This window comes from Thunnus albacares, chromosome 12 (assembly GCF_914725855.1).
Source record: "Thunnus albacares chromosome 12, fThuAlb1.1, whole genome shotgun sequence".
NCBI lineage: Eukaryota > Metazoa > Chordata > Actinopteri > Scombriformes > Scombridae > Thunnus > Thunnus albacares.
Window position 1 is genome coordinate 18,247,381 of NC_058117.1, and position 26,282 is coordinate 18,273,662.

Below are 26,282 nucleotides of genomic sequence, written 5' to 3' on the forward strand. Positions count from 1 at the left end.
ATTGAACACCTATGGGAGATTTCGGACCGACTAGACAGCGCTCTCCACCATCCTCAAAACACCGAATGAGGGAATATCTTTTTGAAGAATGGTGTTCATCCCTCCAGAAGAGTTCAGAGACTTGTAGAATCAATGCCAAGGCATATTGAAGCTGTTCTGGTGGCACGTGGTGGCCCAACACCTTACTTTATGTTCGTTTTTCTTTTAATTTGTCACTTTGTCACCTGTCTATCTATCTATCTACCTATATATACATACATACAGTCCAGGAGCTCTCTGGATAATCAGCTGCTGTCTTAGTAAATCAAATGCATAATAATCACAGATTGCACCATTTTCTTACTAAATCAGGCCCCACATCTACTTTTTAATAATTCAATCAAAGTATTATGTTCCATCTGTGACAGTCATTAAGGATTCATAGAACTGTAGTTACATGTAACTTACTGTAATTTGGAGGGAGGTAGAGGAGGGGGCCTGTTCTAGCTCAAATGGCATGTTGACTTGCTCTTTAATTAAGTATTAATTTAAAAACAAGAGGGATACAAGCTTTAATTTCCAAACTCATCCATTGTTTTCATTTGTCAGTCACACTCTGGTGGTGTTTTTTGGCACGTCAAACAAGTCGGTGCTTCCTCCATTTTAAGTTTGGTAAAAGTGAAAGATCAGCTGTGTGTCATGGCATTTCACAAGTCAAAGTTCAACCAGGTAAATAAAGTGAGAGCTGTGTGTGAAAGGAGGTGAATGCTTTTTGTGTGCTCCTTTGTACAGTAAACAAAATGGATGGTCAACTCTGCAGTGACTCTTTGGTGTATTGTTGGCTAATTTACTGTAACTATGCAAGTAATCTGCACCAACAATCATCCACTGAAGTATTAACCATATGAAACCCTTAGTCTTGCTGATGTTCAGGAGTAGGTTGTTGTCCTGACATCAGAGGGTCAGGTTCTCTTCTTCCTGTAGGCCTTTTCATTGTGATCAGGCCCACCACAGCTGTGTCATCAGCAAACTTGATGATGGTGTCAGAGTCAAAAGTGGGTGTACAGAGAGTAAAGCAGTGGGCTCAAAAGGCAGCCCTGGGGTGCTCCAGTGTTAAGAATGAGGGTAGAAGACGCCACCTGGGGTCTGCCTGTGAAGAAGTCAAGGATCCACATGCACACTGAGGTGTTTAATCCCAGGTCCTTGAGCTTTGTAACAAGCCTGAAGGGAAATATGGTATTAAACACTGAACTGTAGTCGATGAGCAGTAAACTCACATAGCTACCTTTCCTGTCCAGGTGAGATAGAGGGGTGTGGAGGATGTGTGCTAAGGTATCTGCCGTTGATCAGTTGGGACGGTAGGCAAACTATAGTGGGCCCAGTGTGCTGGGTAGTGAGGAGCAGATGTAATCCTAGACAGAGGTGAGTACCGCTCGATGATAGTCATTCAGACAGGCTGGTCTTGTTTTCTTAGGCACAGGAATGGTGGTAGTCTTCCGAAGCATGTGAGTATGGCAGACTGAGCCAAGGACAGGCTGAATATCATTGTTAACACTGGCGCTGGTTGGTCAGCACATAGTTTGAGGGCCCGCCCACTGATACCGTCTCGTCCTGCTGCTTTCTTGGTGTTCACACAATTGAAAGCCCTCCTGACATCATGCTCAGAAAGGGTGATAGGTGTGAAAGATACACCCACCCATCCATTAATCTCTGCTTCAGTTGTTTTTGCTTTCTGGCTGCCGATGGTCTCAAAGCGAGTATAAAAGTTATTTAGCTCTCTTGCAAGAGATGCATCAGCACTTGACAAGTAGGGGGGTGGGTGAGCTTGTAATCTGTCATAGTTCTTAGATTTAGCCACATGCTTCTGGGATTGCCCTCCTGGAATTATAGTTCCACTTTCTTCTTGTAGTCCATTTTTGCCTCCTTTACGGCTCTTCTTACATTGTAGGCTGCTGTTTTATAATTTTCCATGTTTCCAGACTGCAGCCTTAAGTTGTAGGCTGCTGTGCATGTGTTTATGGCATCCCGGATGGTTCTGGTAATCCATGGTTTCTGGTTGTGGAATGATTTAACTGTAATTTTTAGTACCAAAACTTTCTAAAACTTTCCAAACTTTTCTAGAGCACATGCCCCTTCAAAAGAAATTTGTTGTCACGGCACCTCGAGCCACCTAATCCCCAATATAACTTGCATAACCTATATGATCAAATCAATACAGATTCCAACAGAAAAAATGTCACATTGTTATGCAAATTGTGCACAACAGGTTTGAAAAAACAAGTCCGAACATCAGCCACATTGGCAGCGAATTTGAAACGACACATCAAGTTGAAGCATCCGACCAGTATCGGAAATATCTACAAGTGAATGACGATCACAAGAAATCATTAACAAAGGGTAAAGTAAAAGAATAGCTGGGAGCAGCTTATTTAACGTATTTTATTGTATTAATTGTTTATTTGTAGCAAAATTATGAATCTGTAAATATGCACAGCACCTGTTGACTTGTATTCGGAGTGATAAGAATAAGCCTACCTTATTTAACTAACATATTGATATAATGTAGCCTAATATAATATAAGACAATATGAAATTGTTAAAACCGATAAGCTTCTGTCTATATATAGGCTATGAAAGCTATATTGGGGATTGGGTGGCTCGGGATGTCGTGGTCTAAAAAAGTTTGGGAACAACTGTTGTAGAATATAATCTTGTCATCATTAAGCTAATGATGACAGGATTAGATGCTTATTATATGGATGCCTGGAGAAATGAGAAATAACAGCATAAACGTGATAACTTATGAAGATGAAAAGGCGAGAACTGGCAGTTTATGGCAAAGACAAAGAGCAGTGAAAATTGTGGTGTCAATATAATGAATCATGAATTTTGCATAATCACTTAACAACAGAAGTGTTATCAGCAAGGAAGAACATTCCTCCTCATAAATATGTAATTTACCTTGTAAGAATGAATAGTTTATAGACTGAAAAAATCCTGAAAAGGCTTTAAATTGTTAATTGTTTATTTCTACAATTACTTTTCAGTTTGTTGCAGTATTGAAAGTGTGAACATATTAATGTATCATGAGGCAGACCTTCTGAGGTTTACTGTGCCACAAGCAACAGATGTGTCATGTGTGGTGCTTTTATTAATAACCTTTGATCGGTTTGTGTAGAGAAGAACAATATAATGTACTCAAGGTTTATCTAATTTGAAAATAACAGTCCCCATGCCACAACCGCTTAGTCACCTTCTCTTTAAAGCTTGATTTTCTCTTGTCATATGAACAGTAACCTCCTCATGCTGTTAAAGGTGGCTGTAGGGGACAAAAATCATTAAAAATTATCAGTCATCCATACATCTTTTCACTTAGGTACATTTATTCCTCGCCATCATAGTTTTAATTTACATCTAATTTGACTGACACAGCAAAATCCTTCTCCTTTCCCCTTGTGCAGAGAAAATCCTTTAGAAACAGCCCTAGTAAATCTCCTCCAAGGGTCCGCACACTATGCTGCTTTAAATCACCAACCTGCCCATCGACATGTTTCTATAAATAGCGCGCTGGGTTTTATAACTGAGGCTTTACACTGACAGCAGGATGGTATAACTACATGACATGGACACATACCTCCTTTACAATTAATAACAAGAAATGCCTCATGATAATTAACTAACTGCCTCATCGTCCTTTTGTTTGTATGGGACGTACAGTAGATGAGCTCAGTCATGTACAAATATTCCTCACATTTGGTCAGAGTGTCCACCTGATTTGCAGAAAAGCACAACAGCATAAGCTTAATCTTGCCTTTAAATGCTAGAAACATCTCATTGTTCTCATTCTTACAGTAATATAGCCATTGCATCCCTCATTGCTATATTTGTATTATTTTTATATAACAAACAGTTTTATCAGTTCGGTTTAATGAGATTTTAGAAATCACGCACCTTCTCAGAAAACAGATTTTGGCATGAATGTAAAACTTAATGATACAAGTGAAGCTGTTATGTAAGTGATAAGTGAACACAGGTGAAGAGATTTCTTTCTTAAAACAATTATACAATTATACAAAGGTGCAATCATAATTTAGTTCTAAGTTACGAACATCAAATACCTTCCAAATCTATTGATAAAACCCTTAAAATAGTTTCATCTTTTTCATTTTTTTTGTTTCAGTGTCCATCTTTCTTTTAAAAAAAAAAGAAAGAAAGAAAACAGGAAAATGTTTGGTATGCTATGATTATACTCAATCTCCCGGAGCAATCACGATGTAGACGTGTTCAATAGAATAAGTGCATTGCCTCAGGCACTTAATTGTATTGTTTCCTCTCTATTGATTTGGGGGGAAATCAAAAGACACCATATGAGTGGGCTTGAAGATAAAAAACACATCTACTGCCACGGAGCGTTTATTCTTCCAAACGGAGGAGGCATAAGGAAAATGCTTATTTAACCCCTACTTAACCATAGAAAACAGCACCTTAGGGTGTGAGAACTCTATGAAAATTACAGTATTTGTGCCTAAGTGTGGGTTTATCACTGAGGCAGGCAGAGCAGTGGATCTCAAAATCACAGAAAACATGCAGAGCATTATCATTAGCCCCTATGGCATGGAGTGTGAACTTACAGTGCTATAATTCATAAATTCTAATTGTGAAATTATCATTTAGATAGAAATAAACCTGATGAGGAAGCCAAATTGTGTACTGTCGTCATGTTAGTGATGTAATGTAGACAAGGTGCAAACATCTATTTTTACCCCGTGGGCAAATCTGAATCAGTTATGTACACTGTTTGCATATATGAATCTACTTTACATAGTGACTGCGGCAGTAAGTGAGACCCCAGCCTGACACTCCATGCCCACACACATTGCTGTATGTGTAGGAGGGGGATTGGATGACAAGTCCAGGATATATAGTGCTTGACTCAAGCTCACTCGGTATTCCTATGTATTTCAAAAGCCACATAATTCACACAGAAAGGTAGTTTTTATGACAAGACCCACCACATGTAGCTTACAGTCTAAAGTGATGTTTCACGTCGCATTGTAATGCATGAATAATATCCTCTTCTTACCAGCTGTGAGAGCTACAACGGCAACTAGATGAATGAAGAGGTACCTTTTTGTGCTGCATCTATTTGATTCCCCACCCCCAAGAGCTACAAGCAGGAGCCTTCTCCAGCTAATGATCCTTCACAAATTAAAAAGCTGCAGCCCTGAAACCAATGCCATTCCCTCCCATCAATCAGAACATGCCTATCATTGGACCAGTCCGCATTGAAATAGACCAAATCCTGCATTTCCCTTCTCATACTGCTGCACACAAACTGCATCAGTGCGACATCAGTGCGACAGGACAAAAACATTTAAAGACCAATTGATCACTAAAACAAACAGGCTTTCTATAAGTTCTGACTGATTGGACATCTGTTTTGTGTACAAAGGAGTCTATATACTGTACAAACTCCAATAATTATGTGCATAATTGTCTCCTAATTGCCCCAATTACACCAGTAAATCGATCTAGATTTGAAGTGAAGTAGCTGACATACCTCATCAAGACCACAAAATCCCCTCTGCTCCTCTCTTTTGCTTGTTTCACAGTTCAGGAGATGTGATCATAGTGTCAGAGAAAATTATAGTTCCTAAATTATAAACTTTGTTCATAGGGACAAATGGCAGCACATGGCACCGGCTTTTCTGTCACCCCCAGATTTGCCCTAAGAGCATTTATCACGGGTGGACAGACTTGTTTGCCGTCCTGTATGCTATTGGTCATGGAGGCTTGAGAGTAATAGGTGGAAAGCCAAGTCCTCTTCCACTGCCTGTACCAGTGCCTCTCACAGGCACCCAGACCCACTGTAATCTCTCAGACGAGTGAACTTAAATTAAATTTAAATTCTCAGGTGTCAGGAATGTATGAGTGCCCTTCTGCAACCACTAGTCTGACTACTTATAGGCTCTTATTGTGTTTTTTTTGCCTTTAGGCATAATTATATTTTACATGGAGATAAAGTTTGCCTCGCATTAGATAAATTAGCTCTCTCAGATGCCTCAGAAAAAAACCCTCAAGATGAATGACAGCCATCATTTATTAACGTTCAGCTGTGCAATCATGAATATATTTTGTTTGAATTTGGTGGCTTGAGTCACTTTGAAATGAAAGCGACTGAATGTGACATCCATGTGAATGAAAAAAAATCAAATTTCACAGAACACAGACTTCACAAGTCTCTGTCGAGACCTAATCTGGAGGCTTGCCTCTGCTGACAGGAGCAGATCTGGACTAGGATAGATAAATAGCTTGTTTGTCTACGCTAACAGAATGATTTGTGGCTCAGTAGTTGCTCTATGATGGAATACGCACTGTTTCTGTGTGTGTGTGTGTGCGCGCCTCTGTGTTCACACATTCCTATTAGGATTGAACAGCACAATATTTATCACTTCATTAGTCTCTTGTTTTCCAGGTCTAAGTTGATTCATAAGTTATACAGAGTTCCAGTATTTACAGTATATATGTATTTATATATGTAATACAGCTGTGTTAGGTGTGTTAAGTTATAATCGATGCTACATTGGAGTAAAATGCCGTTTTGTTGAGAACAGTACCCAGCCCCCCAAAAGGATGCCTCCAGATAACCCACTGGGCTTGTCTTGGCTGTATCCTTCCCAGTCTGCCAGGTATTGGTAGCCCTAGCCTCGACGGCGCCTTGTAGGCCAGGTGGTCATCTATGACATGGGGGGGCGGAGGGGCTGCATCCTGGGGAACAGTGGGCTGGTGGAAACAGGTTTTAACAGGGAGATGTGTGAAGTGGGGTGAATTCTCATGTGAGAAGGCAATTTGAGCTTGACTACGGTGGGATTAATGACAGAGTCTATTTCAAAGGGCCCACATAACGGGGCACAAGTTTCCTGGAAACAGTTTGTAGAGGGAGATCTTTGTAGGAAAGCCAAACTTCCTGATGTTCTTGGTAGTTGGCTGCTTGGGTCCGGTGGCAGTCAGCAATGCGCCAGTTGCGGTCAGCTAAGCGGAGCAAGGCAGCATGAGCATCCCTCCACACCTTGCAGCTTTGGCAAAGGTAGGCCTGGACCAAAGGAACAGTGATCTTATCCTCCTGAACAGGGAACAGAGGTGGCTAGTAACCCACAGCACATTCAAATGGTGACATACCTGTGGCCGCGCTCAACAGGGACTTGTGTGCATATTCAGTCCATGCCAAGTTAGTGCTCCAAGGGGAGGGATTTTTGGCAGTCACACAATGGAGTGCCATCATCATAATTATGTTTGGCAGGGGACAAACAGTGAGAGAAGGCGGTGCAAGGATGAAGCTTCTGGTCAGCAGCGGAGTGCTGGGAGAGAACCGCCCCTACCCTGGAGTTGAAGGCTTCAAACTCCACAATAAACTGTTGCAGGGGGTCGGGATGGATGAGGACAGGTGCGGATGTGAATCATCTCTTCAGCTCAGAAAAGGCCACCTCTGCCTTGGAAGCCCATGAGGGAGGGGATAGCAGATGAGGTGAGTTGGGTGAGGGGAGCAGCCACTCGGCTATAGTCCCTAATGAACCTGCGGTAGAAGTTGGCAAAGCTGAGGGACTGCTGGAGCTGCTTCAACAACATGGGTTTGGGCCACTCTGCCATTGCCTGGATCTTTTCAGTATCTGTCCTCATCTGCCCACTCTCTATGATGTACCCCAGGAAAGAGACTGAGCTGACATGAAACGTGCAACTTTCTGCTTTGATGAAGAGTTTGTATCCAATAGCTGCTGGAGTACTTGCCGGACATGTTGGATGTGTTCCTTGGGCTTCAGGGACAAGATGAGATGTAGGGGTTTGGTTCAGTGAGTGATGTGGGTTAGGAGTTTGCCATTGAGAGCATTAGCATTCAGGGGAACAGCTAATGGTTCACTAGTGATGCCGGCTTGTGCGGCAAGATTAGCATCCAGGAAATTTTCGTCACCTCTGGAGTCCACTCAGGCGAGCGGTGGCAGGGACTGTTGGTTCCAGCATAGCGTGGCCTCCAGCTGCATTCTGGGTTGGGGGACAAGACAAGAGGTAGTTTGGCTCACCAGAACCTGCACTGCTACTGGCTAGCCTGTTCCTTTGATCGACGGTGACTGGTGGCGAGGGGATGGCCAGCTTGAACGCAGTAGACTCACTCCCTGGCCTCCATTCTCTGCAGATGTTCAGCTGGTGAGAGGCAGGCCCAGCCCAGCTGCATGGGTTCCTCTCCCAGGAAAGTGGGAGTGTTGGAGCCGGGGAAAACATGGGAGACTGGGGAAGGACCTGGGCCTGAGATTGTCCGTGTCCACTGGGTCCATGTTGGCCAGATTGTTCTGTTGTGAACTCAGGAGGGACCCACACACAGGACAAAGACAGTGTGATGTTGGTTAAGGAGAAAGGTTTATTTCAGGAGAGTTCTGGGCTTGCAGTTGTGAGCGGGGAGGCAGAGTTGCTGCGCCATTAAGCCGGCTACGGGGGTACTCACAGAGCCGGATTGACTGTGTGTGTAAAAGGGACAGCCGGCATAGCGGGACAGGGAGCTGACGCTGTTGTGTTACATGTCAGGCCTCTGAATCTGGAACGCCGGCATGTTATGTAAAAGCACACGGGGGTGGCATTATGCTGGCTTTGTTTGGTTCAGTATAAACAAGCAAAGGCTATATTTTTTACGGCTACAATGCGGGATCTCTGTGTAAAAGAGCGAAGGGAGAGACAGACGGTACAGCCATAACCATAACACGTTTTTGAAGGCAAATAAAGTATTATGTTGATTAGTTACCTGCAGTGTCTTTTGTCTTCACTATCACTGTTTCAGACATAGAAGCACTTTTCCACCATCCTGTATCCCTGGCTAAATAAACATTGCCACCTGCTGCCAGCCTCTATTAATTGTAGCAGGGCACCAAAACATTCTTTGAGATCCCTTTTTACTGTGTGAATGTGCTGACTGACATTTCATTTGGCTGCCATAACCAAATAGATCATTTAATTGGCTGGGAGAAATGTCAAACGTGAAGCCTTGGGAGCACAAATCCTTTTTACTGTAATGCATGTCTTCAGATATACTGTATCAGTAAGCGTTTAGAATCATAGCTCAAGGATCTATCAGTATGTGTCTCACAGACACACTCTAGCAATGCAGCTATTTGAATGCTAAAACTGTCTTTATTGGAGAATTAGGGATGTCTTGGAGCTTGGAGACTGTACTACCCGAGGGGGGGGAGTTTGTAGGGACGGGGGGACTGTGTCGGTAGCGAGTGCTTGGTGGATGAACAGTGGAGATGCGTAGCAGATAGCTCTGAGGCACACAGGAGAGCTTGTTAAGGAGGCAGCTGAAAAGGATAATGGAAGTTTCTCACTTCACTGTCTGCTAAAGGGCCTAGACAAAAAAAGATATGCTCTGAGAGTACACATGCCCCCAACACAATGGGGCCTGATATGTAAGCCTCCCCCCAAAATAAAAAAAAAATCTTATGTAGCAACTGAAATGAAAAGTTGGACGTCACAGTTTACAGTTTACACAGCTTTATAAACAGGTTGTGCACACACTGCCCGGAGAGTTGAAAGCCAGAAAAAGCTGTAAAACAGTAGAGTTAATAACTGAGCCACAGTACAGATGGAGAGGTCAGGTACTATTGCTTATTTCTCCAGAACAATGGCAAATTGCCTCTGTGATGTGCAATTTGCTACACCTCAAAAGCATGTTTCAGAAACTATTGATTAATTAAAAAAATAACAAAAAAAAACATTTTAGTGTATGAAATGTTTCATATGTATAAGCCTCAATGTCGTTTCTTCTGTCCTGCTTGGTCAACCTTCAGAGACACTGGTTTAGTTAATCCTAGGGGAATAAGGGAAGTAAAGCTCAGCAGGGTGTTCCCATGGATTAATGTCACAGGTTGTAGCTGAGTGAATGTTTACTTGGCCAATTTAATTGAATTCCTCATGCTTTATACACAGCACATTACAGGCTGAAGATTGCCTGATTAGTTAACTCAAGCCTGCAGCCCAATGACAGTTATCTGCCACGCCAAACGATCCAGTGTAATAGGGAAAGATTCTTACAATCAGTAAAAATACAGACTTAAATGCCATTTATTCCCAAGCCGACTCGTGTGCTCATTTATTCTGTCTTAGCATAAAGTTGCCTGACAGATATACAGAAAGAAGGTAATTGGTTTCAGTGTGTTGTTCACACACCATATCCCTGTCACAGCCCAGCTCAGAGGAGGAGACCACATGACTTTTTGAAGGTTTATTAAACAGAAAGATAATTTCAAATATGTAACATCACTAGTGTGTGCAGTGTATGAATGAGTAAGATTATTTGTATAGCACTTTTCAAACATAGAAGCAATTCAAAGTACTTTACATAATGCATGGAAATACATTATTGAAAAGATGATGAAATTGGAACATAATTAAATGAGACAGTAAAATAAAAAGATTAGATAAAGGAAAATTATGCTGTAGTTTAGTACATTTAGTGCTATATTAAATACCCACAAATTTAATGACATGAAAAATGCACAAAGTTACAAAGTTAAAAAGTTACAGTAAAACAAGTGTTTAAATTTGAAAGTGGTTAAAGTTTGAGCACATTTAAGATCATAATAAAGTTGCTTCCATCTGTGTGTAGTGTAGTTGCTAAATGCAGCTCTACTGTCTGCTTGTTGGCATTACAACCTGACTGCTTTCTTAAGAGTCCACTGGGTTTTTATTCAAGTATAAAAGCACATCAGTGTTTATTTTGGTTCTAAGCCATTAGATAATTTCTAATGTAGCAGAATCAATTCTATGACTTACTAAAAGACAGGGTAAAGCATTAAAAATATTGCACTAATTCACTCAGTTTTCATGGTTCTTGCAACTAAAATATGACTGTGACTATAAGCTAATTTGCTACCAACAGCAAATACATTTTGAAAGAATCATAATGGCGCCTGGATTACCTTCTTTATATCAAAATAATAAGAAAGATGAATATGAATCTATCTGCATTCTGCAAAGTTACAAAATTTACATACTGAACGTATCTGCAAAATGTTGATTGAACATTCATTTGTTCTCCTCACAATAGCTTCTAAAAACAACTAAAGCCTTGTGTTTTATGGTTATTTTTAGGTAACTCCAACATCTTTGTTAAGGTGAGGGAAAGAATAAGATAGTTGTTATGATTAAATGCTGAAAAAGCCAACTGTGATGTAAGAAAAGGCTTGTTTACTTTCTCTAGTACATGCAGGATTCAAACTCTGGTCTCTGATGTGAAAGTTCAGCATGTTGTAAACTCAATATTCACCTCAACCACCTCGCTAAGAAGCCTGCAGGGTACAAGACTGTTGATTGGAAAACACCCTGTTAACAGTGATTTTGAATATAATCCACACAGCAATTACATTTCCTCAAGACCAGTAGAATATAAAAGTAGTTATTAGGACACAGGCTTAGCTATTGATGTAATTCTACAGGCAGCATCCTGATTGCGGTGCAGTTGTTAGATGATGATTTGGGGATTGCAGCAATGAGGTTCTCCAAATCTTGTATGGACATAAAACCTCTAATTATTGCTATATTTTTTAGATGATTAAAGGATGATTTAGTTATTGCACCAACTATGACTGGTAAGCTAAAATCCACTAAAGCTAGTGTTTTCTAACTTTTGTCTGTCAAGCCCTTGAATCAAGGTGAGCTTTCCTCCTTGTTGCCAAAGAATAGTTTCTTTCTGGTCTTAATTTAACTGAAAGGAAATTTAGTCATGTCGAATTGTTTATTTTCTATAAGCACTGACAGTAGGAAATGTTTTGCAATGTACAAAAGAAGTAATCACAAGTCTAAACCCACCCAAAACAACATATCAAATACCAGGGGAGGGAGCGAGTGACTGACTGCCTTCACCAGCTTATATAGCTGAGGAGCCAACCAGCACAGGTGTCAGCCATCCCTCTCATGGAGTTCCTGCCAATCTCCCTGTGGGAGAAGACAGCAGAAAGGACCAGGCAACACTACAGGGCTGTCATATCCTTAGCAGTTATTCTGTCTTCCTCTGTTTCATTTTCCAGACGTCTTTCAGACAGCTATCAAAACAATCAAGCTCCCTGCAGTAGTATATTAATCGGTCAGAAGCAATTTATAGCCGCTATAATTAATGGCTGTGGGAGTGAGTCGGAAGCGAGCTTGTGTTCTCCATGCAAACTTTACACCCTGGCATTAATGAGAACAGGGAGTAATTCTTTATTGACAAGAACTGTCCAGTGCCTCCTTTCGACTGTCATTGCTAATCCAGTTAGCTGACTTTCTACAACAGTGCATAGTCAGGGCAAGCAGGGGGGACATCATACTGAAGAGCTGCCTAAATACTCTAGTCTGACAATTTCAGCAATCCTCTAAAACTATTCATATTGACCAAATGGATGAAACTACTCAGTTGTGATGATTAGTTTTAAAAGATCTAATGGATTCCATCAATCCACATCACAAAAAACACTCCACAGATTATCTGGATTTACAAGCAGGAAGAGTATCCCTCTCTATGCAGACTTTAGATACACTAGATGGACATAAGTACCCATTCTTACTCAAGACCATCTACATTTCTTCTATTTGCTGTCAAAATTCAGCTTATTGACATGGAAACCTCTTCAGCCATAGGAAGTGACAATTTGAAATTTAATTCAAATTGTCCTCTAAATAGCAGCAGTGTATCCAGAGAAAGTTATGTCATAAATTGTCGTTCTTTAAAGATGCATTGATCAATATTTTTGTATTACCAGTGGGTCAAATGATCACATATAATGTGACAGGGGTCTCGTAGTACCAAACCCACATATAATTATCAACCAGGTCCACAGAGCATTTTAGCTTCTAAAATTGTATTGATTTTACAGTCTGCAACTTTGCTCTTTTGTTTCATCCTCAACACTCTCAACAACTGTGTTTCCAGCTGCAGCAGCAGGCAGCCGATGGATAGCAGCAATGCACCAAACAGCAGACAGACAGAGTTAGTGAGTAGCAGGTGAGCATTTTACAGATGAAGAGAAAACTATTTCCATTAGGGGTTAGTGGAGACCAAAACAGAAGATGAGTCTCTATTGGACATACATCACTCCAAATAAATACTAATGTTGCCCTGCTTCTGCCAGGTGTGCAATTGTTTCTGCTGCTCCCAAGTGGCCAAAAAAAAAATCAATTCCTGCTGCTTTAAAATTGCTTGTACCTTTGTTTTCTATGGTATAAAGGGATCACTCTTTATAGTCTTCTGACATGTTTTCAATTGAATTTGGGGGCTTTTTGGTCAATTTTTTCCTTCCAAGTGAAGTTTCTTAAGTGCAGTTCTGTCTAATATTTCTTTTGTGCTTTAGATTTTTCTTTATTGTAAACCTAGAAGTGGATTAACCTGTAGTGGGCAGCTGTACAGTGTTGTGTCATCTTGATACCCGTAATGATATACTGGTAGAGCTTCATTATTGTGAAATAAGTGCCGACAGACATTACAGTTTACAAGGCAGTGAATTAAACTTTGGGCTAGATGTAATATTTCTGCCAGACCACTGGACTGTCCCCAAATTGTGAGAGTTGTTGTTTCTGTGACCTTGACGAATTAAATTACTGTATACACAATGTTGTAACAAAGTTAGAGACAAGACAGCCAAGACTCTTGCCTGTGAGTTTATTAAATGACTCTGAGTGAAACTCCTCTCACAGCAGCAGTGTTATGATACTATTCATTGACATTGTAAGTTCCTGTGAACATATGCTTTGGTTCAGAGCTACCCATACCACATGGAAACAGCATTGATTTCGGAGTAAAAGCTCCTGCAAGACCCTATAATACAAATTCCACTAAGTCAGCAAATGTAGCCAGCTCATTATAGCCTTTATTCTCTGGATAGCCCAGGAGAAAATTGTTCATTAACACAAGTCAAAGATCTTCCAAGGTACCAGTAATGGTAAGCGATGATTAAATTTTAAGGTGGACATTTCTTTTAACTTCCATCCTCAGTGATCAGAGCATTAAAGTGATTCCATAGAAACTGGCCAGGGTTCATCTAACACTGTCTTCAAGGTGGAGCTGGTGGTCATTCTTCAGTCTTAAAGGTCTGTCTCCTAATGACGTCACAGTTTAGAGCCTTGAGCCAAACTCTCTATTTTTAGCAGATAATAAAATTTGACTTTAACAAATCTGGGCTGAGTTCTCCAAAATCATATAGTATCGAATGGATGAGGTGCTTCAGCAATGTTCCTGACACCAAGACAAACCTGTAAAATTATTTCTATAAAATTTTCTATGAAGTCAGTCTTTGAAGATTGAAGGTCTCAGCAGACTGCTGGGACATGGAGGATATGTGAATGTCATTTTAGATAAGAATTTCTTCTCAAGAGTGTTGTTTCCAAAATGCTCTCTTAAACGGATGAGGGAAAAGTCACCTTTTATTCCCCTTAACTGCACTTACAGCTAATTGCCGTCTTAGATGGACAGAAATTAATTTTTGAAAGATCCTTTGAAGTACCCACAGTGAAGCTTTTCTGCCTTTTATACTCAGTGTGATTACTTTGGCAGCTGTATGAAGTCCTCTGCTTGTGCCTGATGAATAACTGTCAGCATGGAATTAGGCATTAAATCAAACAGGGAGGGGGGGTTGGGGGGGGGGTTATTCTGTCGTTACTATGAAGCACAAAGACGTAAAAAGTCCACAGTTTACACTGCAACAACAACAGCTAGAATCTTCGCTTAGCTGTTGTAATACCTAGTTTATGAAGGATTCTCGTGTGTTAGGGTCAGTGGTAAATTGTTGTATTTCCTCATTATTCGTTGCCCATTTCCTACTTGCCATAAGAGAAACCAGCTGCAGTCTACATTTGCTGAGATCTCTGATTATTGGTATTTAGAATCCTGCTTTGATGAAGTGAAAGCGGAGTAGTGGATGGATAGCAGCAGATAGTATTAATGTGTGTTCGGTTTGTCCTGGCGGCTCAGTTGGCAAAGGCTGATCAGTGATTTTGAATTGAAGTTGCTTTTTAATTTTGCTCAAGGAGGGGATGAAAATATGTCAATCTAAATTTGTGTAACTGTAATATGAGTGATGTGGCTGGCGTTCAGGAGGTAGAGCGGGTTGTCCACTGATCGGAAGATCGGCGGTTTGATCCCCGGCTCCTCTAGTCCACATGTCAAAGTGTCCTTGGCAAGATACTGAAGCCCAAATTGCTCCCGAAGGCTGCACCATCGGTGTGTGAATGAGTATTAGATTAGATCTCCTGACAAGCATGTTGGCACCTTGCATGGCAGCCTCTGCCATCAGGGTATGAATGTGTGTTTGAATGGGTGAATATTGATATGTAGTGTAAAGTGCTTTGAGTGGTCAGAAGACTAGAAAGGCACTATATAAATGCAATATATTTCTACCATTTGATGCAAGTTACAATGTTGTGATACCAAGAAGGACTTTCAACAAAACTGACAACTGATTTGCTGGCAGACAGAAATGTTTTCTTTTTGTTATTAAGTATCAAATGGTGTTTCTGAGGAGTGTTTTTGTTTGTGGACATAATAAATAAATTTGCATTTACAATTACATTTTGGCACAAAAGGGAAGTTACATGTCCCAGGCAATTAAAAACATGTTTTTCTTTGACAAAAAAAAGTCTCAACTCAAGGTCAGTTAACAAGCATTTCTGGAGCTTTTAACTAGAGTGGAAACAATTAGCTTAATTGACATTTATTGATTGACAGAAAAAAACAAAGCAGTCACTGCTTCCATCCACTTGAATATAAATATTTGGTGGTTTTATTAGTCTTCTATGATAGTAAAGTGAACAGATTTTGGACCATTGGTCTGGCAAAACAAGCTATTTGAACATCATCTTGGGCTTTGGGGACTTTTTGGGGGATTTTTTTTTTTTTTTTTTACTATTTAATGACTTTTTAGATCAAAAGATGAATTACATAATTGATTAATCAAGAAAAAAGAATTAATCGATAATGAAAATAACTGTTAGTTGCAGCCCTACTTTCAACCATATCTCAGAGTCTCTCTCAGCTGATGGAGTTTGCTCAGTTTTATGTGGTTGAAAGATCTGGAAAAAGTAGACCTTGAGTTCAAACTTTTTTTCATTGTTTCCAAGGTCAAGAATGAACTTTTCATACTCAATAAAATTCTCTGTTTAGCATTAGTCACCTTTGGGTGATCGAAGAAATTAATAGATAGGTGAACCTTGAAGCTTAACACTCAGTTGTTTGGAGTCTGGAGTTTATAACATCTTGAAATGAATTCCAGCATCCTGTTCCATCCCTGCATTTTAATGAATTTATTTGCATACTTGTTCATCATTATCTCAGTAAGGATTATTGATGTGAAATGTGTCGTTTCATTAATATGTCAGCTCAGCACATTCAAACTTGGCTGCTTCGCTGTGTTTTGATTTTGGAAATACATGAAAGGCCTTTGCTGCATGTAGTGAAAGAAATTGGGAGTGTTGGATAAAGTCTGCGTGACTGGAAGTGTCCTTGCACAAGACATTGAGTTTCAGTGACACTGCTCTGTTTTTCTCCTCTGACCTTGCTGTAAAGGGGGGCAACATTTTTTGTAATAGCATCCATCACAGAAAATGACTGGAAAATAGTCAAGAACACTTTAACCTACTCATAAACTCCACACTTTATTGGCTCTGTGGTTGTTTAGATGCATTTGGGTCAAGCGAACAGGAGAAGAGTGTAATTAGAATTTGAGGAGCAGGGGGAAAGGTTGAAACCCCTTTCCTCCCCGCACTCAGTATTTAAATGACCTTCCAGCATTATGAATAACATTCTTGTAGCTACCCATAACATGTCCTCTGTCAGATCCAGCAGACTAACTCTGACATTCTCCACGCACAGTCAGGATACAAAGTGGCTGATAAGAAAGAGCACTTCTTTGTCTCCGAAGATATCAGTAATCTTGACACGTGTGAACGCACCCTCCATTTCTTCCCACTGTAGAGTGAAAGAAAGTGTTTTCAGGACACAGAGAAGCTGTGATGTCCTCAATTGGTGATTTTTTTTAAGGCAGTACATTAACCAGTACACCTACCTCAAAGCATTTGGAAAAACTCCACAGTCTATTGATTGGATAGCGGCTCGCACTTCGCTCAGAGTGCACCTATTAATTACAGAAATGTGCTTTGACCACTTTCCCACTTGCTGTAGTTGGAGAAAGATTACTCCACTTTACCCATAGATGACAGAGAACGGCAGAGATGGTACTCACAGGACACCGGTGCTGAATTTATTGAAAGCGTAGTGAGAGCTACTTACACTTAGTAAAGAGAAATACTCTGCATACTTTGCATAAAAGAAGCTACACATTCCTTTTTGAAGATGTTTTTGAGTTTAATTGACAGCTGATAGTGGAGAAGTAGACATGAAACAAGGGGGAGAGAGAGAGCGTGGTATGACATGCAACAAGGGTACCCAGGCAGAGTCAAACCAGGGATGGTGCAGCTATGTGGCATGCTCTGTAACTACTCGGCTACCACGGCGCTCCAAGCTGCACATTCTTTAAGTAACTTTCTGTCTCGACTTCTGCAGTTTTGATGTGTCTTTGCTTGCCTGACATTGTCTTCTAAATGGCTTTTCTCTCAGTCATTTGACTTCTTCGCTGAGGGATAGGTCTTTGTTGTTTGACTTTTTTTTTTTTTTTTTTACTTTGGTTTGGTTGCCTTTGTGTTTTTGCCCAGCAGTGTCTGGATGTGCAGCTGTCTCATACTGTAGCTTCAGCACAAAGTTTGTGTTTTCCGAACTTGCTCTTGCAGTTACAACCACTGCAAATGAGGTTATTGTATGTTTTCTGTCCTGTGTGGTTTTGTTTGTTTGGCAGTCAGTTAGCTGGGTGTCTCAAAAACAAGACTTTAACAGCATGTAATGTTACAACAGGACATCAGCAGAGGAACCAGTGATTATTTGTTATTGTAGATCCAGGAAAGTATTTATTAACACCATAGGATTTTGCATTTTTGGACATTTTCATTATTTTCTCATTAAACCACTGCCCTCACTTCACTTCAATCAATCAGTTTTATTTAAAGTGCAGAATCACCATGCAGTATGGTCCCAATACACTTTACAGTTAAAAACAATACATAGGATGAAACTTACAGCAACCAATTTACAATAACAAAAATGAAGCAACCACATTAAGAACATCAATGTTAAATGGTTGTTAAAAGGTGATGGGCCCGGCTAAGTTTTAGGGGAGGCTGTATTCAGAGGTAGGTTTGATTTAAAGATTTCAACTGAATGTAGATAGAAGGAAGAAAGGCCATGCCAGAGATAAGGGGCATGGTAGGCAAATGCTCTGAAGCCAGCTGATTTTTTGTTAACTGAAGGAATGACCAGGAGACCAGCATCGAGAAAGCGAAGAGGTTGTGCTGGTGTATATGGTGTAATTACCTAAAATAGGTTAGGTGGTGCAAGTCCATGCAAGGCCTTATAAGTTAAAAGGAGAACCTTAAAATCAGCTCTAGCTTGCACTGGTGACCAGTGAAGAGAGGCCATAATGGGTGTTACATGGTCAAATTTTCTAGTTTTTGTCAAAATTCTAGCTGCAGCATTCTTAACAAGCTGCAGACTGCAAGTAGCACAACTAGTACGTCACGTTTGTCCCTTGATTGCCACTATCTGTACAAAGTCAAAATATTAAATTGTATACTTTACCAAGTGTAGCTTTTTCTCAAGTAAATCCATTGAAAGCCTGTCAAACAGTAATAAGTATGTATTAAATGCAAAGTATGACCTATCCTTGATGTATAATTCTTTTCTGGCAGGCATGAATTAAGTGATTGAGTCTCCTTCAGTGTTTTAAAGGTACTTTATTTGTCTCACATACAGTTGTACAGTGAAATACGATCTTTAGCGGTGACACAGACACAATGACAGCCCCAATGGAAATGCTATGTCTGTTAAAGCTGCACTAATCAATATTTCTATATAAACAAACTCCTGGTGACAAATTTATCGAGAATACCTGACTCTGCTGTTTCCCTCAGCTCTAAGCAGATTTCTGTGTCTTTCAGCTCATTGTTTTGGCTTCACGGACCACAACTTAACTATTTTGGTTCTGTCTCACTGCAAAAAAGCTCTTAAAAACCCACCCTACACAACCTGCCCATCACCAAACAGCACACAGACAAAGTTACTGAGTAATTGGTGAACATAGTGGAGCATTTCACAGCAAAATAGCCAGATATTTCCCTCAAGAATTGGTGGAGACCAGAACAGAGCTACAAGGAGAGTGAATAGTGCAGCTTGACAGACATATGACTCCAAATAAATGCTAATCCATGGTCCATGTCTGTGGAAATAGGCAACTGTGCTTCACTCTGTAAACTGATAATATGCCAGTGTTGTCTTTCCAGCTTGTTGCGCTGCCCTCAAGGTGCCAAAACATCAAGAAATTTTGAGACGCAATGCGTCACATTAATAACTCTGAATGATGTTCTCTATTTATACCTAGTAAATAAGTAAAAACAGGCTAAAATATCACAAGTGCAGTGCAGCGTAGATCATGGAAATCAGTAATCAATAAAATACACATTCCACATACTTGGGATTACATATACCTGAGTCTCTGGGGGACCCAGACAGTAACTGAATACGTAGAGCTGAGAGAGATATACACAGAATTGAATGAAGGAAGTGGAGGATAGAGGGGGATCAGAGGAGAAATAGATGTGTAGAAAGTTAAGTAAGGGAATGGATGAAGAGGTGTAAATAATGAAGATAGATTGGAGGGTGCTGTAAAGAAAGCCGAGACCAACAGGAGAGGATGGATTAACCACATATATCGTAAGCAGGTCTGTCAGAAGATTTAAAGGTGTGGCTGAGGGCCTTTGTTCCTAACAACAATTAACTTATTAACTTCATTTTAAATGAGTGCTGCTCTGAGGAAATCAATTTCAGTCGAGACAGATGCTTATCAGGATGAACTGAAATAACCTCAGGCCTGCATTCTGCGAAATATACCCCTCTGTCCATGAGTTTAAATGTATGCAGGAGAATGCATTAATAATTCATGCCGTTACAAAACACATGATAGCGAGGCTGCAGCAAGATGCAAGATGATGTGTGCTGCAAACTTAAGGGATCAGCTATGGTAGTATTGACTAGAACTTCATGCATGAATATTTTCAATCCTTTTAATTGATTTAAAGAGGTTATTGAGTATATGTGTAGTAGATGAATGTCTGCTTTGACTCTCTAAAGTGATTCATTGTTTTATATGTAATTGTTGCAAGTAAGTTCAGGAGTGATGGTGATAGCTTAAAGATTAAAAATGTGAATGTGTGACTATGAAATGTGCCAGGTTGAATCTCGTCACCAGCTTTAATAAGCTTAATGGGAACCATGAGTGAGTAATAATCTGGCCTTTCACAACAACGACCGTTAAGGTTTCATTAAGGAAAGCACTAAACCATTCCCCCAGTGAAGCTCCTCAGTGGCTAACAATAGATTACTGTGGTTATACATGGCAGCTCAAGCTTTGTACGTGCCGCTGTAACTAAATGTGATCCTAATTGGGAATTGCTGACATTTTGTATCTGCAAAATGTCAACTTTTTCAGGAACTAAGAACAGCCTTGTTTTTATCCTGGTGACCACACATTTGTGCTGTCTCCAATGGGCTTTGAAGGGGTTGCAGTGCTTATTCACCAATTAAATAGCACAGAATCTTTCTGAAGTTAAACAATAAAGTCCTTCGAGTTGTAGTAACAAAGTATTATTCATGAAATAACATAATAGAAGACATAATAGATGTGTGCCCACAAACCTTCTCTTGATAAATGAATGTAACAAAAGAGAAAAGAATTTGGGTGCATTACAGGTCGCTGGATTGAATATGCTTCACTCTTCATCTTTGCCTCTCTGATGTATCAATCTCTGATCCATCCACCACTACCCGCTGTGGGATCAGGTCTTACTTCCCAAATGAAACCGGATCTTTTAAATTCAATGTGCCCTCTAAAATCTCAATGAGAATTGGTTGATACAACAGTCCATCGCTACTTCCCAGCCCTAGATATCCAACCCCTTCCTCTCCCTCGGGTGTGAAAGGGAAACTAGATCCTGTCTTGTCCAGCCTCCCTTGTACATTTAGTTTGGGTGAACCTATCTGTTAGCACCAGTGTTCAGTGGGCCACCACAGCAGCAAGACCATATCCACTAATCGCAGAGTTTACTTGGAAACTTTGTGGAGAAAATGGGAGCCCCGGAGGAGGAAGCACCACGCCCGCCATCGGACATCACAGTGTTCGGGGCCAACTGTACCCTCCATGGCCTGAGCCACATCTTCCTACCTGGCGGAGTGACTATCCGACGGTTGCTTTGGGCTGCCGCATTCAGCTCCTCCCTCTCCATCTTCCTCTACCAAGTGGCCGACCGTGTGATCGAGTACTACCAGTACCCTCATGTCACCATCTTGGATGAGATGGACAGTCCCGTCATGTACTTTCCTGCCATCACCCTCTGCAATTACAACAGTTTTCGGAAGTCCCAGATCCGGAGGAATGACATCTTCTGGATGGCTGGGCTCCTGGGTGTGGAGCAAGGGGACTTTGATGACTTCATGGCCGCTTTAGGGCAGCCCACAGACAACAGCAAGTTTTTCCCCAGCAAGACTTTCAACATGCTGGAGTTTGTGCAGAGGACTAGCCACAACATAGAGGAAATGTTGCTTGACTGCAGATATAGAGGCAAGGACTGTGGTCCAGAGAACTTTACTACAGTAAGTATGGCTCCCTCTGTGGGTCTAACCTTGGGTGAGATCAGTGTGAGCTGCATCAGAATCATTATAGGAAAAAGATATTTAGACTAAATATTTATTGAAAAGTCTAAAATAGTGTTACAAATCTTAAATTTGAGGAAAAAATTAGCAATAGAAAAGCTTAAAAGTGAGATTTGAACATATGCAGACACCTTTGGCAGCAATGCCAACAACTGCGAGCTGTATAATAATCGTTATAATGCTACAATTTCAATGCTTCAATTTTTCTGCCCACGGCGAAATGAGAATGAGTCAATTTATGTTTATGAACGCCAGCAGACATTACAGCAGAGATCTGCTGAAAGAGATGGGTTCGTCTTATAAAATGACATGGTGAGACATGCACATCCACATCTGATATCATTAGGGAAAGACACGTCACTTTCTTTCAAATTATGTTGTCAGTTCTTCATTGCTTTTTTTGTAATAATCATCATTTTTTAAATAATTAGTGGCATGGTTGTGGGAGATTAAGTACCTAAAGGCAGAACAAGAGGTATGGGGATTTACAACGGGAAAAAATTCTGAAGAATTCTAACAAAGCAATGTTTTATCTTTGTTTACACAAGCTGACTCCAAAAGCAGCAAGATATTTTCTAGCCTTTTATGGTGATGTCAATATTTATACTGTGTCCAATTCTTCATTTTATGAATACTATTAATAGTCATTTTTCTTGAAGGAAAAACGAGAGCTGCTTCCTTAAAAGTGTCCTCAGAAAGATATTAACTACTGTGAGGTGCCATATGGTTCAACAAATCTCTGCTGACATCATGCATCATGCATTATGAAGTAAACATATGCTGTTTTCAAGACCAGTAGAGTTTTTAATACATTATTGTTTTTCTTTGTAAATAGCTCAGAAGAATGATCGCCTTCATAGTAGCAATGATACCAAATGTTCTAGTGTTTTTTCCCATCTGACCAAATCAAAAACGCATGATGTCACCAAAACAAAACAGTGTCATTTTTGCAATGAAAAGGTAATTTTTCTTAACTTGTGTGCTTTCATTTTTCTTAAACTCCCCATCTTCCCTCAGTTTTCCAGCCTTTACCAAAGAGATAACATCATGTCAGCAGAATCTGAATGGAACTTAATCGTCCTGCTGCAGAGACAGGGGAAGGATTGTATTTCGATGAAATGGGCCATTGATTTGAGTGATGAAAGCCTATAGCACCAAGATGGGCTTGTCATGCTGCACTATTTCTTTGAGAACCAGCAGCAGTGAAACTGAGGCAAATGATTTATACTAATTACTTAGTATAGTTCTACAGTGGCAATACTGTTATTTTGTGTGGAAGACAATGATTTAATTTGAGAGATGAGGTTTGGATTTTCAATTCCAAACCTGACATCTACTGTAAAAAGAGCCTGAACACTTCATCAGACTTGTACATGAAAATGTCGCACCAGATTTGAGGCGTTGCTCCAAAAACAAAATACACAAAGCACACGTAAGCCAATAGAGGCAGATTTGGATATTACTGTGGTCGGTCAGGTGACCTTGACTTTTCACACCCACACACACAAAGGACAACTTTCAGCTAAATGTCAGAAACTGGAGATGCTCTGAGGACCTAAGTATAGAGGGGATTTATTAAAGATTCATGGAGCTGCCTGAATTCCCCCTCCTCGGCCTGCTGATCTTACTGTGGGAGGCTCAGAGGCGGGTCCTCTCGCAGGAGATCAGATGTGATGGAATTGAGATTACCCATTATATACTTCAGCAACATCACCACCAGATGACTCATGCAAGGTCTAGACAACATCTGACAATTAGCTCTCTACATGTGGAAAAATCTGAGAAAATATAATATCATTCGAATGCCCCCGCTGATGCATTTTACTTTTTAGTGTTACACATTATGATGTCATTGAAACTGCAACAGTAGAATACATACTGTTAGAGTACTATTATCTTTGCTCTCTTAAAATTGAACATACTACCTGTGTCATACTATTTTATATTATTTAGTTATCCATAATGAATGTTTGTATGTGTTTGTGTGTGGGCCACGCCTCAATGTGCATTTTTGTTTAAAAGTCAGACAAAGAAACTGGCTGAAGAAACTCAGCATGACTACAGTGACAGGAAAGACCAGCTGTTTCTACTAATGAGCTGGATATGGGTGCTGTGGTATTGAGAATCCCTGGAGAGAAAATATCAGGGCTCCCAAGTGCAATTATTCCCTCTGCATAAAGTAATGTAATATATTTTTGGGGGGAGGACTCTGTAATTCACTGGAGGAGAACGGGTCTCAGATACTAAAAGGATGGCAGATGGTAGATATCCAGCGCTATAAATATATACAGGAACATAGCCTTGAATGTCCCTGTATCAATCTGTGAGTGAACTGTGGCGATGAGATTTGTTGAGATTATGCTGTAAGGTTTTTGTGCTTCTGCATCTCAACGTTGTCTTCGAGAAAACATTTCTAAAATTCAACACAACCGATCGGCCAAATAACTTTCTTATTGGAGGCTTTATTTCATTATTGAAATTAATCTCATGCCTCCATCTTTCTGCCGTACATGCTGTCGGTCAACTGGTGCATGATTGATTGCCTCATTAATACTCAAAAGTGTAAGCACCCCAACACAGCCCAACTCACTGCTTTGGATTAAACCTGCAAGATTGGCTCTGACCAAATAAATCATCCGTCAGTGTGTGTATATGTAGGATGCATGCTGAGGTTAGTGTAATATCATTTTAATCGATGAGCAGCTCAGGGCTTTAGAGAGCCTGCGCCACTGCAGAGAGTAGATTCTAACACATTTATCCTTTTACCGCTGATCTCATGTGTTGTGATTGAACTTCCTGTTAAGGGTATCAGCTTGTTTACTTTAGATGGTTATGTTGAAACCAAAGAAGGAGCCTTTTTATTGTTACATTACAGTCTGTCTGTGGAGGAGTTCGGGGTCTGACAAATGAGAACCAGAATGTGGTATTTTACTTCATCCATTGCAGTGTAGTCCGGAGAGGCCGAAGCTTGTTTTGGAAGTCAAACAAAAGAGACAGGTGGAGTAAAGGAAGCAGAGGTCAGGATTGAGTGTCAGACCTCTTCAGAAACAATGGGTCTGGCTGCAGACAGAGGCAGAAAATAGGCAGTGTGGGAGAAAGGAAACGAGACAGAAAAGTAGTAGCTTACACAAGAGAGATGGAGAAATGGTGAAAAGCAAGAAATAGAGTGGAAGCAGAGAGCTAAGACAAAGTGGAAACAAAAGGGAAAGAGAGGAGAGAGAGAGAGAGAGAGGGAAGTAGTGGAAAAGAGGCCTATGCTGTGCTTAGATTGAGGTGGGACTTGGTCTCGGCTCAGGACTGACACCATCATTGTGATTCAGCCTGCTTTGGAGCTGAGCCAGTTCTGCGATGCACAACTGGAAGCATTTGGAAAGATGAGGGGAAGAGGTGTGTGAAGGAGCACAAAATTACAGCGCTGCCTGGAGCATGAAAAGGGAGGGAGAGATAAAATAATGCTTCATAGTGCAAACAATGGAATAAACAAATCTGGGGCAGGGAGCGCAGATGACAGGACAGATAGCAAATACCTAATGTGTTTGTTCCATTACTCAGTGTCTGTAAAGGCCAGTGTGGCAGCCAATGTTACTGTAAGTGCGGTATTGGCAGGCCGATCAATGGTGCTGAAGAGGAATAGTGAAGGAATTCATAGCGGGGATGCAGCGCAGAGGGACGCTTTTTGCTGACTTGCACATCTGGTAGCAGATAATACCAGAGGCAGACATTGAAGGTGCCAGTTGACAGAACCTCTTACGTTAATGAACTTGTTAGGTGGAGACACCGTACACAAGTATGGGTCTGTCCAAAACCAATAGTGCCATTATATTACGTTGTAGAAAACCAGCCTTCTGGCACGGTTCGATATCCAAACAAAAGCATGTGTTACTATTCAAATCGTCATCTTTTACTGGATTATAATGAGTCAAAAGTGACTCATGGTTTCATATCTCATTTCCTTTTGATCTTAAATTACCTGCGATGCCCATATTTAGTTTTGTTTCTACTAATGGCTTCTGGGATCTATATCCTGCTCTTAGCCAATAAAAGTGGTGTCTTGCACGTTCCGAAGTATTGTATCGCTATCTTCTTTCAAGTAAACTGAGATTCCCCTCGGCACCATGTGTCACTGTACAGGGGAAGCCAGACATGACACATCGTTTGAAGAGTTTGATAATCTTTTCCCTTTTTTTGTTGAAGGTATGGTTTTGGGTGGTGATGTAATGCAGTTTCAAGTGTTACAAATCCTTTAAGTTTAGGTGCCGTAATGACATTTCTTTGAATTTAGGAAAGAGAGATAGCCAGTGTAGCCTTATGGATTTTTTAGGGATATGATTTGAATTTATAATACGTTCACCTGACACAGGAAAAGCTCCTGATGGGAAGCTATTACTCTTTGGCACTTTTAGGGCACTGGCAAGTGCTTATTTTGCTTAATTTTAAGGCAAGCAGGCAAAATGGATTCAGGAACGGATACCAAATGCCTCCA

The 26,282-nt window shown here is 40.5% G+C and overlaps 1 protein-coding gene across 4 annotated transcripts in view; it reads left to right on the forward strand.

Moving 5' to 3' along the window:
• Positions 1-26,282, forward strand: part of LOC122993189 (acid-sensing ion channel 1C) — a 100,694-nt gene that overhangs the window by 47,393 nt on the left and 27,019 nt on the right. Inside the window, exon 1 of one of the 4 annotated variants that reach the window (XM_044367135.1) lies at positions 21,200-21,739. The exons of the other annotated variants lie outside the window; for them this stretch is intronic. Coding sequence (XP_044223070.1) covers positions 21,215-21,739 — 525 coding nt within the window. The 5' untranslated portion in view covers positions 21,200-21,214. Of the gene's footprint in view, positions 1-21,199; positions 21,740-26,282 lie in introns of those variants that run through there. 4 annotated transcript variants of the gene reach the window in all.